General features: G+C 40.7%; 1 protein-coding gene across 1 annotated transcript in view; it reads left to right on the top strand.

Moving 5' to 3' along the window:
* The first annotated feature begins 2,063 nt into the window (after positions 1-2,063).
* LOC105444572 (E3 ubiquitin-protein ligase MIB2-like) overlaps positions 2,064-15,674 on the top strand; it is a 35,528-nt gene continuing 21,917 nt past the window's right edge. Inside the window, exons 1-7 of the mRNA XM_030996443.1 lie at positions 2,064-2,075; positions 7,470-7,722; positions 8,824-8,998; positions 10,482-10,588; positions 12,154-12,324; positions 13,071-13,180; positions 14,233-14,343. Coding sequence (XP_030852303.1) covers positions 7,488-7,722; positions 8,824-8,998; positions 10,482-10,588; positions 12,154-12,324; positions 13,071-13,180; positions 14,233-14,343 — 909 coding nt within the window. The 5' untranslated portion in view covers positions 2,064-2,075; positions 7,470-7,487. The remainder of the gene's footprint in view (positions 2,076-7,469; positions 7,723-8,823; positions 8,999-10,481; positions 10,589-12,153; positions 12,325-13,070; positions 13,181-14,232; positions 14,344-15,674) is intronic.

The following is a 15,674-nucleotide window of genomic DNA, read 5'->3' as shown; positions in this document are numbered from 1 at the left end:
ATCTGAGCCCCCCCCCCCAATATTTTGTTTGGGGGGCTGTGCCCCCAAGCCCCCCCCCCCCCGGTTCCTAATCCTATGTACAGGTCAATGAAGTCTACTTTTTGAAACTTAAAGGGATTGGGTAACTTTGTCTCAGGTTCTGAAACAAAATCCTGGAATGATAGTTAGGGCTAGTTCTGATCTTTCCTTTCCTTTTTTTCAAAGAGAGGGCGGGTCCGTCGCCCCCCGTATTTCCGCGCCTGAGTGACACCCACATAAACTAACCTTATTTTTTACCAAACAAAAATAAAGAAAGAGCCCCTCGACACCATAGGTGCAAGTATTCAGCCAGTTGCTACCCCCACCCCCCCCCCCCCGAAAATTAACTTTAAAAGTGATTTGTTTTGTTCAAATTTGATACCAGTGATTTACAGATGTTGATGAATTTGGCCTAATTTTCCGGGATTTTTCCTCACTTTTCAGTAAATTATACTTGTTATGCGTTTGTTGGAGAATGACAAATATCAAAATTTACAGTCAGGCAAGAAATGTGCTTATTTACTATTTAGAGGCCTACATGTCAGATCCCGCGGAACGGCGGGCTTGGGGCTCAATCCTCCCCCCCCCCCCCCACACTTTTGAAAAAGTATATTACAGAGAATTAAATAGAAAGAAATTAAAAAGAAAGTATGCTCATGTGAACTTAATTAAATGCCCATACCCCTGAGCTTCTGGGAGCTCTGCCCCCTGGACCCCACCTTGGGACCTAAGGCTGGCCCCTGGATGCTAATCTGACCTTAATTTTAATGCTTAAAACTCCTGCGCTTCCGGGGGCTCCGCCCCTTGGACCATACGTCAATTAGTGACCTGCCAGTGTCATGAATAAGGTATTAAAATATGCTCACCTGACCGTAATTAAATGCCCCTACCCCCTGAGCATCCGCCAATTTGTGCTACGCTCTACCTTATCTTAAATACTCTAGCCTCCCCCACTTACTTTCAACCCCATTTGTAATCACTTTTTTCCCAATTTCTCCTTCATTAAACCTCGAAACGCCCCCAAATACTTGGGGCGGGCCTGTATCACGAGTATTAGTAGTGAGTTGGTTGAAGTTCGAAGCCACGTACAAAAGTATAATCGATTACAACAATTATGGGGCCGATATCACGAGTATGCCTACATAGAATAAAGGTTTTAAAGAAAATATTTACTTCTACTTTCGAAAGGACTGGCCCATTTGCTTTAAAAAAAATTGTAGAGTTATTATTATGTAATTTCTAGAAAAAATGTCAACCACATGATTTACAATGAGTCTAAATACATTGATTTGCCGAGTTGCTTCCTTTTATCAAATATACACGTAAAACAATGGGGGACAGAATGTGCGGGTAGCCGGACGACCCGTACGAGTCAGGGACGATCCGTGCGAGCAGAAAACCCGCATATTATTTCTGACGGACAAACGAAACTGGTAGGACAAACGGCGCGGTCACACCCCCCCCCCCCCCCCCCCCCCCGCTGCGAAAAAAAAATGTGTAAAAACACGAGATTTTTACCTTTTGGGGGGATGGGCCCCCCCCCCCCCCCCCCTGGCGCCCAAGGGGGGGGGGTGCAAATTTGTATATTTTCGAGGGCCAAAAAAAAATGTGTTCATGGGTGAAAAAGAGGAGAGAGAGAGGGGAGGTCACAGCATGAGAGAGGAGGAGTGGGAGCAAAAGAGAGAGGGGTTGTTTGGTGGAGTCGTCTCGTCGAGGGTGCAAGAAAGACACGGGTAAATATGTTGCTGTGTCGGGTCATCTGTGTCGGTGTACTATTCTCGATTCTTAATCCTTATGGTGCGTAAGATGGCCGGAAGTGTATTTAAACAGTGTGCAATAGGAATTTCCTGCCAGTTGGTATTGCGCAATACTGGGGAATCCCGTGAACGCTTAACGCACTCAATATGCTGCAGACAGCCTTTTGGGAATTGGCTGTACTTGTATGTGCCAGGTTTTAAAGCCGCTATAACTGATCAACAACATACTTATTGGAAGAAGTCATTTTATGAAACCAGTGACGCAAAATTGGACAGAGAGGAGAAGGAAGCAAAGAACAAGTAATTCATTCTTATTTTTCTATAACATTAAACTAGTCTTTGATCAGTAAATATTTATTAGTGAGAGAGAGAGGGTTGAGTGTGTGCCCCTGTGAATGGTGGTGGGTTTATAAGTGTGTTTGGTGTGTGTATAATTTGATTAATTTTAAAGAACATTCAAGAGAGACGGGGGAAGATTTCTCTTTGCGCAGGGGTGTGAGTGTTGGTAAATAAGTGTGTATAATTTGCCAATTTTTAAAGAAATATGAAAGAGAGAGAGAGAGGCAGAGAATGATTATATGCGCCTGGGTTGTGTGGTGGATAGGTGTGTGGGTGATGGTGCGCTAGTGCGCGCGCGCGCGCGCGTGTGTGTGTGTGTGTGTGTGTGTGCATTTATATATTTGTGTATGCATTTAATATATTTTCCAGTAATTTGTGGCTAGTTTTGTCGATAATCGGTGGCCTCTACATCTCCCCTGAAAAAGGTCTAGCCCCTGCCTGGTAGGTGTATATAAATCAAACAGGTATCTGAATATTGTAGAGCTTGATTAATGAGTATTTTGTAGTAGTCAAACAAGAGTAATTCATGGAACATTTTTCTCTCTGATTTTCTTCCACACTTGGATAATAACAATGAAAACGCTCACAAAAATAGTTTCCACCTCTCCCCAGAACTAAACCTTTTTTTGTTCCTCCTTTCATGTTCATCCCATTTCTCAGTATGACGGGTTAAGCCCTTATGTAATATTCATAGCAAGTCATTTATGTGCGCATATATAAATATATATATATATATATATGTCCTTTCATTTACAAGCTCTGTTATTTGAATATCTATTATTTACAGTTGTGATACAATAATTTAATTTACATGTAAATATAGTTATGCAAAATAAACCCCTGGGGTTGCAAGCATGCATGCATAATACAAGGCAGTTCCCCACATGCAAAAACAAGTGCCTATTATTTCCTGTTTTCCAAAGAAGCACGAAAAAAACTTAACTTATCAGCACGAACAAAATATTAGGGAGGGGGGGCTCAATGATATCCGAGCCCCTCAAAAATATCGGGGGGCTCCGTGATGTTATCCGAACCCCACAAAAATATCGGGGGGCTCCGTGATGTTATTCGAGCCCCACCAAAAACAATTTGGGGGCTGATGATATCTGAGCCCCACCAACATATGGGGGGGGGGCTCAATGATATCTATAAGCCCCGCCAAAAAATATTTTTTTGGGGGCTCAATGATATCTGAGCCCCCCCCCCCCCCCAATATTTTGTTTGGGGGGCTGTGCCCCCAAGCACCCCCCCCCCCGGTTCCTAATCCTATGTACAGGTCAATGAAGTCTACTTTTTGAAACTTAAAGGGATTGGGTAACTTTGTCTCAGGTTCTGAAACAAAATCCTGGAATGATAGTTAGGGCTAGTTCTGATCTTTCCTTTCCTTTTTTTCAAAGAGAGGGCGGGTCCGTCGCCCCCCGTATTTCCGCGCCTGAGTGACACCCACATAAACTAACCTTATTTTTTACCAAACAAAAATAAAGAAAGAGCCCCTCGACACCATAGGTGCAAGTATTCAGCCAGTTGCTACCCCCACCCCCCCCCCCCCCCGAAAATTAACTTTAAAAGTGATTTGTTTTGTTCAAATTTGATACCAGTGATTTACAGATGTTGATGAATTTGGCCTAATTTTCCGGGATTTTTCCTCACTTTTCAGTAAATTATACTTGTTATGCGTTTGTTGGAGAATGACAAATATCAAAATTTACAGTCAGGCAAGAAATGTGCTTATTTACTATTTAGAGGCCTACATGTCAGATCCCGCGGAACGGCGGGCTTGGGGCTCAATCCTCCCCCCCCCCCCACACTTTTGAAAAAGTATATTACAGAGAATTAAATAGAAAGAAATTAAAAGAAAGTATGCTCATGTGAACTTAATTAAATGCCCATACCCCTGAGCTTCTGGGAGCTCTGCCCCCTGGACCCCACCTTGGGACCTAAGGCTGGCCCCTGGATGCTAATCTGACCTTAATTTTAATGCTTAAAACTCCTGCGCTTCCGGGGGCTCCGCCCCTTGGACCATACGTCAATTAGTGACCTGCCAGTGTCATGAATAAGGTATTAAAATATGCTCACCTGACCGTAATTAAATGCCCCTACCCCCTGAGCATCCGCCAATTTGTGCTACGCTCTACCTTATCTTAAATACTCTAGCCTCCCCCACTTACTTTCAACCCCATTTGTAATCACTTTTTTCCCAATTTCTCCTTCATTAAACCTCGAAACGCCCCCAAATACTTGGGGCGGGCCTGTATCACGAGTATTAGTAGTGAGTTGGTTGAAGTTCGAAGCCACGTACAAAAGTATAATCGATTACAACAATTATGGGGCCGATATCACGAGTATGCCTACATAGAATAAAGGTTTTAAAGAAAATATTTACTTCTACTTTCGAAAGGACTGGCCCATTTGCTTTAAAAAAAATTGTAGAGTTATTATTATGTAATTTCTAGAAAAAATGTCAACCACATGATTTACAATGAGTCTAAATACATTGATTTGCCGAGTTGCTTCCTTTTATCAAATATACACGTAAAACAATGGGGGGACAGAATGTGCGGGTAGCCGGACGACCCGTACGAGTCAGGGACGATCCGTGCGAGCAGAAAACCCGCATATTATTTCTGACGGACAAACGAAACTGGTAGGACAAACGGCGCGGTCACACCCCCCCCCCCCCCCCCCCCCCCCCCCCGCTGCGAAAAAAAAATGTGTAAAAACACGAGATTTTTACCTTTTGGGGGGATGGGCCCCCCCCCCCCCCTGGCGCCCAAGGGGGGGGGTGCAAATTTGTATATTTTCGAGGGCCAAAAAAAAATGTGTTCATGGGTGAAAAAGAGGAGAGAGAGAGGGGAGGTCACAGCATGAGAGAGGAGGAGTGGGAGCAAAAGAGAGAGGGGGTTGTTTGGTGGAGTCGTCTCGTCGAGGGTGCAAGAAAGACACGGGTAAATATGTTGCTGTGTCGGGTCATCTGTGTCGGTGTACTATTCTCGATTCTTAATCCTTATGGTGCGTAAGATGGCCGGAAGTGTATTTAAACAGTGTGCAATAGGAATTTCCTGCCAGTTGGTATTGCGCAATACTGGGGAATCCCGTGAACGCTTAACGCACTCAATATGCTGCAGACAGCCTTTTGGGAATTGGCTGTACTTGTATGTGCCAGGTTTTAAAGCCGCTATAACTGATCAACAACATACTTATTGGAAGAAGTCATTTTATGAAACCAGTGACGCAAAATTGGACAGAGAGGAGAAGGAAGCAAAGAACAAGTAATTCATTCTTATTTTTCTATAACATTAAACTAGTCTTTGATCAGTAAATATTTATTAGTGAGAGAGAGAGGGTTGAGTGTGTGCCCCTGTGAATGGTGGTGGGTTTATAAGTGTGTTTGGTGTGTGTATAATTTGATTAATTTTAAAGAACATTCAAGAGAGACGGGGAAGATTTCTCTTTGCGCAGGGGTGTGAGTGTTGGTAAATAAGTGTGTATAATTTGCCAATTTTTAAAGAAATATGAAAGAGAGAGAGAGAGGCAGAGAATGATTATATGCGCCTGGGTTGTGTGGTGGATAGGTGTGTGGGTGATGGTGCGCTAGTGCGCGCGCGCGCGCGCGTGTGTGTGTGTGTGTGTGTGTGCATTTATATATTTGTGTATGCATTTAATATATTTTCCAGTAATTTGTGGCTAGTTTTGTCGATAATCGGTGGCCTCTACATCTCCCCTGAAAAAGGTCTAGCCCCTGCCTGGTAGGTGTATATAAATCAAACAGGTATCTGAATATTGTAGAGCTTGATTAATGAGTATTTTGTAGTAGTCAAACAAGAGTAATTCATGGAACATTTTTCTCTCTGATTTTCTTCCACACTTGGATAATAACAATGAAAACGCTCACAAAAATAGTTTCCACCTCTCCCCAGAACTAAACCTTTTTTTGTTCCTCCTTTCATGTTCATCCCATTTCTCAGTATGACGGGTTAAGCCCTTATGTAATATTCATAGCAAGTCATTTATGTGCGCATATATAAATATATATATATGTCCTTTCATTTACAAGCTCTGTTATTTGAATATCTATTATTTACAGTTGTGATACATAATTTAATTTACATGTAAATATAGTTATGCAAAATAAACCCCTGGGGTTGCAAGCATGCATGCATAATACAAGGCAGTTCCCCACATGCAAAAACAAGTGCCTATTATTTCCTGTTTTCCAAAGAAGCACGAAAAAAACTTAATTTGCATGTTAATTGAATGTCGAATAGATCTTAATCGGATAAGTGAATGAATGCCTAAGTTGAATTTTCATTGAAATGTAAAATAATATATCACTTTAAAAAAGAATATGCGGCAGCGGGTAGGTTTTTTTCACTTTCAACTCTTGGTTACTTCAAATAAAAATTATAATCAAAAGAAAAAGAAAAAGAGGAAGTTGTTCTTGCATTACGGTATATTCTTTTTTTAAAGTGACATATAATGAAGTATACAATGGCATAAACAGAAGGCAGGTAAACAAGTAAACAATGTCTTATAAGGAATAATTATTAATTGATACTATTCTTGCTCCATATCGATGGATTATTCATGAGAAATATGGAGGTTTCTCTTTATCTTGTTAAAAACAATATGTTTTTAACAGGATAAATAATAAACGAATATGATCCTAATTCATGAACCTTGGTTAAACTGTCTGTTTCAAATGGTATGAAAATAAAATAGTGGATTGAACTGCAAACTATGATATCTATGGACCTCTCCTACCATCACACGAATTTCTACCCTTCCTGTCTCTCTCTTTATCTATCTACCAGGCGCGTACGCAGGGGGGGGGGGGGGGGAGTTTATGGGGTTAACCCCCCCCCCCCTTTGTTTTGTTTTTTTGTTTTTTTAATTAAAAAGAAAAAAATTATACCAATGGCTGACCTAAAAAAGTTGACCTTACCCTTCCCCCCCCCCCCCCAACGGAGCAAAACGTCAAATTTTCAAATTTCGAGACCAAAACATTTTTTTTAAGTATCCTCTTACCCCCCCCCCCCCGTTAAAACAGCTGATTGTATGGCAAGCCGTGAAGAGGTCGCTGAAGTTGCAGATCGCAGGTATTGCGTTCTTTTGGGTTACCCTTCCTACCACTAAGTATTGATATCAGGGGATAGAATACGTTCTTAAATCATGTAAATAGAACCGGAAAGATATGCTCATAATTATAGTCATAAATATCCATATCATAATTTTCGGCCCGATTTAAAAATGTTAACCCCCCCCCCCTTGAAATCCTGCGTACGCGCCTGCTATCTACATATATATATTTCTACCTATCTATCTCTCTGTCTTTTTCCTTTTCTGCCCTCTATTTAGCTGTTGAAGGTAAAACAAATGGAAAGCTCTGTAAAACCAGGTTTCCGTGTCATACGAGGCCCTGATTGGACTTATAAGAACCAAGATGGCGGAAAGGGATACGCAGGAACGGTTCTGAGACTACATGGTGAACGCCAACCACATTTTCCAAAGCTGTCTGTTCTCATCCAGTGGGACAGTGGAGATAAAGGTCTCTACCGGGCTGGCTATGACCAGGGTTACGATCTCAGGATCATTGATACAGCTAATGCAGGTAGTTCCCAATATGGTTACTAATACTTTTGTTAACCCAGGGAAGCCTCATCCGTTTCAATGCTGTTCTCCTTGAGGGCCCTGCAATTAGTATTAACCTAGCAATTGCAAGGTATCCATTTACACCTGGGTGGAGAGTGGCAAATATAGATTATTGTCTTACCAAAGAACGTTAGTGACAGGCTAAGATTCAAAGTCGAACCCTAGGAATAACAGTCAATTAAATTAACTATTACATTAAATTACTAAACCACGACACCTCGACAACTATTGATGTTTTGATATGGTTCGTACCTCTCACCAATTACATCAATGACAAATGGCGTTTTATACATAAACTCATGCTCGTTAAAAATTGATTTTTCCTGGCACAGGTAGATACTAATAAAATTCCGCCTGAATGCCACAATTTATCTTCCTTACCAGGAACTATGACACACCTGGATCGAGAAGGACATTTTAACCAAATGCCATGTAAAATGACACAATTATCACAAATTATTTTAAAGTAGTCCTCTTAATGTAAAGTCAATCGAATGAAGAAATATTCCACAGTGTCCTATGGATAATATGCCGGATACAACTACTAAAATTGACAATATTCCATATTAGATTTCAACCCACCAGGGTTCCGGCGTTTCATATGCTTGATAAAGGGAGCAAACAAACATAATATGTGGTCTATAAATTTAATTAATTAGTAGCTGTATTACATTGATATGATTGCTTTGCATTGTGACGATATTAGGGACTTTTAGATTTGCACGTCGACATAGTGGACTGCTACGGGTCACGTCCTTTTAAGGTTTGCACGTCGACACAGTAGACTTCCTTTTAAGGCACTGGGCAGGCACACTTAATTAGCAGTCCACTATGTCGACGTGTCAATCTAAAAGTCCCTAATATTGATGACGATGGGTTATTGCATATAAAACGCCTGTGTCCGCTTTTATTGGGCGCTCATAGCCCTTGCTCTACAGTGTCTCGCAAACTTAACGTTCTTGGTCAGTGTTACGATATGGTCAAATTAAGGTCAAATTGAGATTATTTTCCATTAGTCTTTGTTGACATTGGTATTGTGTTTTTTCTCCCTTTGTATTAGTGTGTCATCCAAAGGTCTGGTGTGACGGATGCGACGTTGATGAGATTAGGGGGATACGATGGAGATGCACCGAGTGCTACGCCATTGACCTCTGTACCACTTGCTACATGAATGATGAACATGATCTCAGTCATATATTCATGAGAGTGTTGTCTTCAGACAAAACATCCATGGGGTACGTGTGTATGACACTCAACATTTTAAATGTATTTTGTGGGATTTGGGTGATGAGCAGGCGCGTACGCAGGGGGGGGGGTTTGGGGGGTTAAACCCCCCCCCCTTTGGAAATTTTTTGTGTGTAAACCCCCCTAAAAAAAACCTAAAACCCCCCCCCATTTGGATTGTTTTTTTTTTTTTTTTTTTTTTTTTAAATTATTAAAAAAAAAAAAAAAAAAAAAAATTATTCCCATGGCCGACCTAAAAAGGTGACCTTACCCCCCCCCCCCAACGGAGCAAAATGTCAAATTTCCAAATTTCGAGACCAAAAAAAAAAAAAAAGTGTCCTCTTACCCCCCCCCCCCCCCCCCCCCCCCCCCCCCCCCCCGCTTATTCAGCGGTCGGCTGAGTCGTTGCGATTTTTTTGGGACCAAAAAAAAAAAAATGTGTCCTCTTACCCCCCCCCCCCCCCCCCCCCCCCCCCCCCCCCCCGCTTATTCAGCGGCTGGCTGAGTCGTTGTGAAATTTACGGACCGATTTATAAATGTTAAAACCCCCCCCTTGAAAAAATCCTGCGTACGCGCCTGGTGATGAGAGACCATGAAATCGGTTAGTATTATGGGCATTTTAGGGAGAAATGGCACCTTGTTCTTCATAATATCTCAGGTTTTTGAAACAGTACATCACTACTCTTGTTCGTACATCTCTTGGTATATATCAAGATTGGCTAACACTGGACCGATATCATCTAGTCCCATTTGTGTACATCGAGTCCTGTAATTGAAATTTGAATTGCTCCTAAAAGCGGAGTGTATTGAACTTAATTTAACAGTCGCTATTGTCTTTAAGATATTAAATAATGATTTGTATTCACCACATGTTAGAGTAAGTTAACTGCCAACAGACAGAAACTACAGTGGTATGATGAATTACATTTGAAATAACAGATATTGCTTCTTATTTTTTTTAGATGTCGATCAGAGAGCACCTCCTGGGGCCAGTTTCTCGAAACCATCAACATTTTAAGTTCACTTAAGTTTTCATAGAAGCTCGTGTTAGTTCTATAACACATACATGTGGGATGTCCACGAAGTTAGACTTTTGTCGGTTTCGTGAAACGGCCCCCTAATCACAGACCAATCCGAATGTTTATTAAGCATGTTCGAATCTTAGTTAGTATCTTTAAAAATCAGACAATCGAAGTCAGGTCTAAAATTTCTAATATTTCGTTGCTACAAGTTGACACATAACAGTAAGGACTTTTATATTGAGTGGACGAGAACGGCGTGAACGTCCAATGATCATTTATTCCTATTTCTTGATATCACAAATTACCATTGCTTTACAACAGAAAATCAATTCCTGATATGAAGAAATAGGAATAGATGTTAATACGGCTTGCCATGGACACGCATGACAAGTGGACGTCCACGCCGTTCTCGTCCACTCAATCTAAAAATCCCTATTTTCTGCGTTCGATATTGATTTTGTAATTGATGCAGTCCTAAGATGCTACCAAGATCATCATCTCCTCGCCTTGCTCTTGAAGGAAGCTTTGCCGGAGCAAAGGTTGTCAGACATCCCCAGTGGCACAAGAGACTTGAATCAGGTTCGTCTTGATATCTTCTACTCTGTGAAGAAAAAAAGAAGAAGAAGATATATACTCTCCATATATATGTTGGCAATACGCATGAACATGTAAAGTGGCTATCATAGTATAGGATTTCCCGGCCAAATTCGCGAGTTTGTCATTCAAATTAATTTGTCTTGCGTTCAAATTCGACGGTTTTAGTGCAGTCAGGTATATCTCGGGTTTATATTCCCTTTTCTAGTTTTCAAATCTATGGAATTTTCGTTAGAATCTACGTATGTTTCATTCAAATTAACAAACATTGTGCTTCTTTCGCTATTTGGTCATTCGATTTGGCGCAACACGATTTTCTGACAACGCGACGGTGTACTTTTAGCATTCTAATTTATTTGTTGCATTCAAATTAGCACTTTGTGCACTTAAATTGATGGTCATTATACAATTCTCGTTTATTACACACTTTTTGTAGCTCATTCTTTTTCTTTCAAGATTGTTTTTTCATGTGTATTTCATCATATTTCATTTTCTTGCATTTATACACTTATACTTATTAGATTTATCTGATATTCATCAGACTTTAAGTTTGATTGTTAAGAAGAAAAAAACGACTTGCATCTACGGACCTGATGGTCTCAGTATATTTGTAAATGTTCATGTAAGGAAGTTGTTTGTCTTATGTTTCATCATAAATTTATTATAATTTCATCATAATTTCATTATGAAAGAAGGGTACAATATTGTGACTGGGGGTAGGGACTAGAGTCAACAATTTGAACATGATTCATTATTTAGCCATGTCTTTAGACATCGATCTGCTGGCGCGCAATTAAACTATGAAACTATTTAAGAAAAACAGAGGGGTGTGCTGGGTATAAGAGACGATGTGAATTACTTTTGTACAATTCCGAGTCTGTAGTAAAAAGGGGCGATTGAGGGTATCCCCACCTTTCCCGGGTATATGAACATGTCCGTGCAGAAATGCCATATCCCTTGATTTCGCCGCTTCTTTACTTTATGTCTGACTACACCCATCTGCATGGTCCTGAAAATAAATAAATGGAATAACAGCTTAGACCCCAATGGCAAATCATGCATTTTAACTGCATTATTTAAAAACTGTAAAAGTTTGTTGCAATTCTTCCCCCTAACATTCCTAACTTTAATAAAAAATATTACGAATACGAATGACAGGTGTTAATTTGAATGATAAAAGTTACGCTTCGAAAAGTGAATATTAATTTGAATGTTAGTTGAGCAGTTTCTAAATTGAATGACAGATCTATGAAACCCTTCGACCAAAATCCTAAATTAAATACAAAAGCTGGAAAATTGAATGATAATTGGCATGGCAAAGCCGATCTGAGCTAACTTAAATGCAAAGTAAATGAATTCGAATGACAAACACGCGAATTTGGCCGGGAAATCCTATATTTAATCAAAAGGGTTCACCGCACATGACTGTCTGTTACATAATACCAGATGAAATCTCCAAATAATTGCATTTGGCGACAGAAATGAAGAATAATCAAGAAATTCTCTATACAAATGATATCTATCAGACCTTTTATTTTATTTCCTCCTAGATAAGCTACTCGGGACAGTAGTCAGACATGGACAGACACTTGAGGATAAAGTCAATGTACGAGCAGCGGTTGAGTTCTCTTCTGGGCGAGAGAGGGTAGACCTCATTAAGATGTTATGTACACTACCAGGGTCAGGAGGTTTTGTGTATGCTGGACACCTACCAAATCTTGGTGAGAAAAGCAATGTCTTAGAGTGCTTAGAGGTTGAGAATTAAGACAATTTATTTTATCTCGTATGTTTCCAAGTAGTTGTATATACGAGGTGCTCCACAAAGTCTTCAACATCTGCAATTTCGAAGACACCATTGACCAATGTGATTGATTTCTGTTTTTTCCGAGTAAAATGACACCAAGATTATAAGTGTTTCGGTAAGGCGTTTTGATTCTACAGATATTTTTGTGAGGCAATATTATTTCAAACGTTGATACTTTTACAACCGGCAAAATGCTTGCAGCGGAGTTGAGAAATGTGCGCATGACGGCTTCCCATACAACCAGCTGCGTTGAGAAACACATTTCCGTCCCGTCAAAACAGCTGATTGTATGGCAAGCCGTGAAGAGGTCGCTGAAATTGCAGATAGCAGATATTGCATTCTTTTTGGGGTTACCCTGTTTATCAATACGTATTGATATCAGGCGAAAAAGGTCTGATCCTAAATCTTGGCAATAGAACCAGAGATATGTGGTCATTTTATAGTCATGAATATCCATTTCATCATCATCATCATCATCATCATCCACAATCCACCAAACAGCCATGATTGGAATTGAGATTGCTATTGCCATCAGTGATAATTGGGTTATAAAACATGAAAATTGACAGAATTAGATCGGATGTTTTCCTTTAGACACGTAGGTAGAAAAAGCCGTGCCATATAGCACAGATTTGTTTACCCTTAGTTGTTCGCTAATCGTAGGGGATCTGGAGCCAGTGAATGAAGGAGACAACGTCCTGGTAACTGCCACTCCTGCAGAATTAGAGGAACTCCACAAGCGCAGAGGGTTGTGGCAGCCTGTAATGGTCAAAGTGAGTATAAGTCTATTTTCACTTAGGCCATTTTTTTGAGGCTGCAAAATGTTAGCTTTTACTGAAAATAATACTTTATAATTTTATTATTTCAAAAAGTAATTCGTCCATGTTTTGACATTCAGATAAATGATGAACTTGGTAATGAAGAGGGAAAAAATATCCTTTTTTTTTTCTTTGTAAATTCAGTAAATGTATATCCCACCGCTGCCACCTGTTATTAAACTACAGTCATATCTGTCTAAGTGCCCCCCGCTCTATAAAGGCCACCTGGCTGTAGTGGCCATCTATTTTGTTACCCTCGAGAACAAATTGTATGTTGTAGAACCTGTCTATAGTGGCCATTTTGTCTCTTTCCCTCGTTTGGCCTCAATAGACAGGTTTGACAGTACATTGAATATAGTTTGGAGAGAAATATTTTACATACTAGATTTTCATACAGGTATTACTCATGGTGACATGCTCATTTTACATGGAAAAGAAGATTTCCTTTCTAACCCAATCTAGTCCAAGCCACAGAGAATTCGGTATAGTGCCTTTTCTTTGCAGTTACAAGGTGTTTCACCATGTGCTCCTCGACGAAGTATAAGGACAGTTTAAACTATGATTTATAAAAACTTCAAAAACACCACTAAAACCGGTTTCGCAAAAACCTGTTAAGCAGAAACAATTTTAGTTTAACTATTTAGTTCACAGCCAATCAAATACCGCAAGCAGACTATGTCAATCATTGTAAATTGCAATTTCTAAAAGGATTGAATGAAACGGGGACCTTACCTACTTGATATTATCATACGGTGCACTAGTATTAAAAATCTTAAAATTCACTTCCGATGTTTTTATGAATTCAACGTTAAAGTAATAGAGATGGGAGCAAATACACCCTGTTAACATTTCAGTGGACGTCCCTCTATATCTCTCTCCAACCCCCCCCCCCCCCGCCGGTAGCCAAGCCGGGGAGACTACCCCGACCTAACTGTAACTTTCAAACTAGATTGCAGATAATGAATCGGCCAATTTGTAAGGTTACTCTCTCTTTATCTATATTACAGACTGTTCGCAAGAAGGGATTTGTGAATAGAAGAACGAAATATGGTGACTTCACTGTGACTTTCCAAGACAGCCAAGAAACCTTCACGATGAATTCTGCAGCTCTAAGGAAGGTAACAAGGACATAATCAGCTAGTCTTGCTTAAATCTAACCGACTATGCACATGCTTTAACATTTTTCCTTGATAAATAGGGCCTAATTGTAAAGGATTCGTGGTACGGTAGTTCAGTAACCAGACAGGTTACGGGGTTTGAATCCCCACCGCAGCATTAAACGCCCTTTGGCAAGACATTAATCTCCATTTGCCACACTCGACATAGATGATGTATTTTCCTTGGCAAGAATTAATTCCTTAAAGGTACTTCTACTTCTACTTCTATGACGTTACTCAGCAGGATCCATAAGTCAGGATGTAGTGCTAAGGAATAAACTATCTAGTTCTTGGTCTAGATGCTTGGTGGAAGCGCTCCCTTAAAGCCCTCCAGTGAAGTAGCGTCAAGGGTGATCTTTGAAAGTGCATTCCACGCAGTTACTGTCCGGGGGGGAAATGAGTTCTGGTAGAGCTGAGTGCGGGATGGGATAGCCAGCAACTTCTTTGAGTGATACTGTCGTGTGTTGCTGGCAATCATGGGTGTTGTGTAATGGTGTGCATTGATGGCTACTGTGTCGTTTTGGATCTTGTACATGAGGTGGAGGCTTGCAGCATTTCTTCTCCTCTCCAGGCTCTCCCATTTCAGATGTTGAATCATGGCTGAGACACTGGCCATACGACGATATCTGTGGAGGGTGAATCTTGCTGCTCGCCTTTGTACTGCCTCGATTTTGGATATATGCTTGTTTGTGTGAGGGTTCCAGACCGAGCAACAGTATTCCAGATGAGGTCTAACAAGAGAGAAGTAGGCTTGTTGGCGGATCTTTTGTGAGGTTTTGCGGAGATTTCTGCTGACTAGTCCCAGCATCCGATTGGCTCGGGATGTGATGTTGTTCATGTGGCCTTGCCAGGACAAGTTGGATGAGAAAGTCAGTCCTAGATACCGGAGATCTGTTACCAACGCAAGAGGAGTGTCTCCTAGCGTGTATGTCGTGGTGATGGCTTTCCGACGTAGGGAGAATGTGATGTGGTAGCATTTCTCGGTGTTGAATTTCATCTGCCATGTGTTAGCCCATATATGCAGCCTGTTGAGATCTTGCTGTAGGGCTTGGCTATCAGTGACATCAGTGATCGGACGGTATAGAAGACAATCATCAGCAAAGAGTCGGATTTTGGAAGAGATCCCATCTACTATGTCATTGATGAAGGATATAAACAGAAGTGGGGCGAGAACTGTACCCTGCGGTACCCCAGAGGTGACTGGAACCCATTCAGATGACTCTCCATCTACAACAACACGTTGTAACCTTTCAGATCCATCTGATAAGGTTGTCATGGATACCATAGTGATG

Source organism: Strongylocentrotus purpuratus, unplaced genomic scaffold (genome assembly GCF_000002235.5).
Source record: "Strongylocentrotus purpuratus isolate Spur 01 unplaced genomic scaffold, Spur_5.0 spur5_scaffold_3, whole genome shotgun sequence".
NCBI lineage: Eukaryota > Metazoa > Echinodermata > Echinoidea > Camarodonta > Strongylocentrotidae > Strongylocentrotus > Strongylocentrotus purpuratus.
Note: the sequence above shows the minus strand (reverse complement) of the source record. Positions and strands in the feature narration are given on the sequence as shown.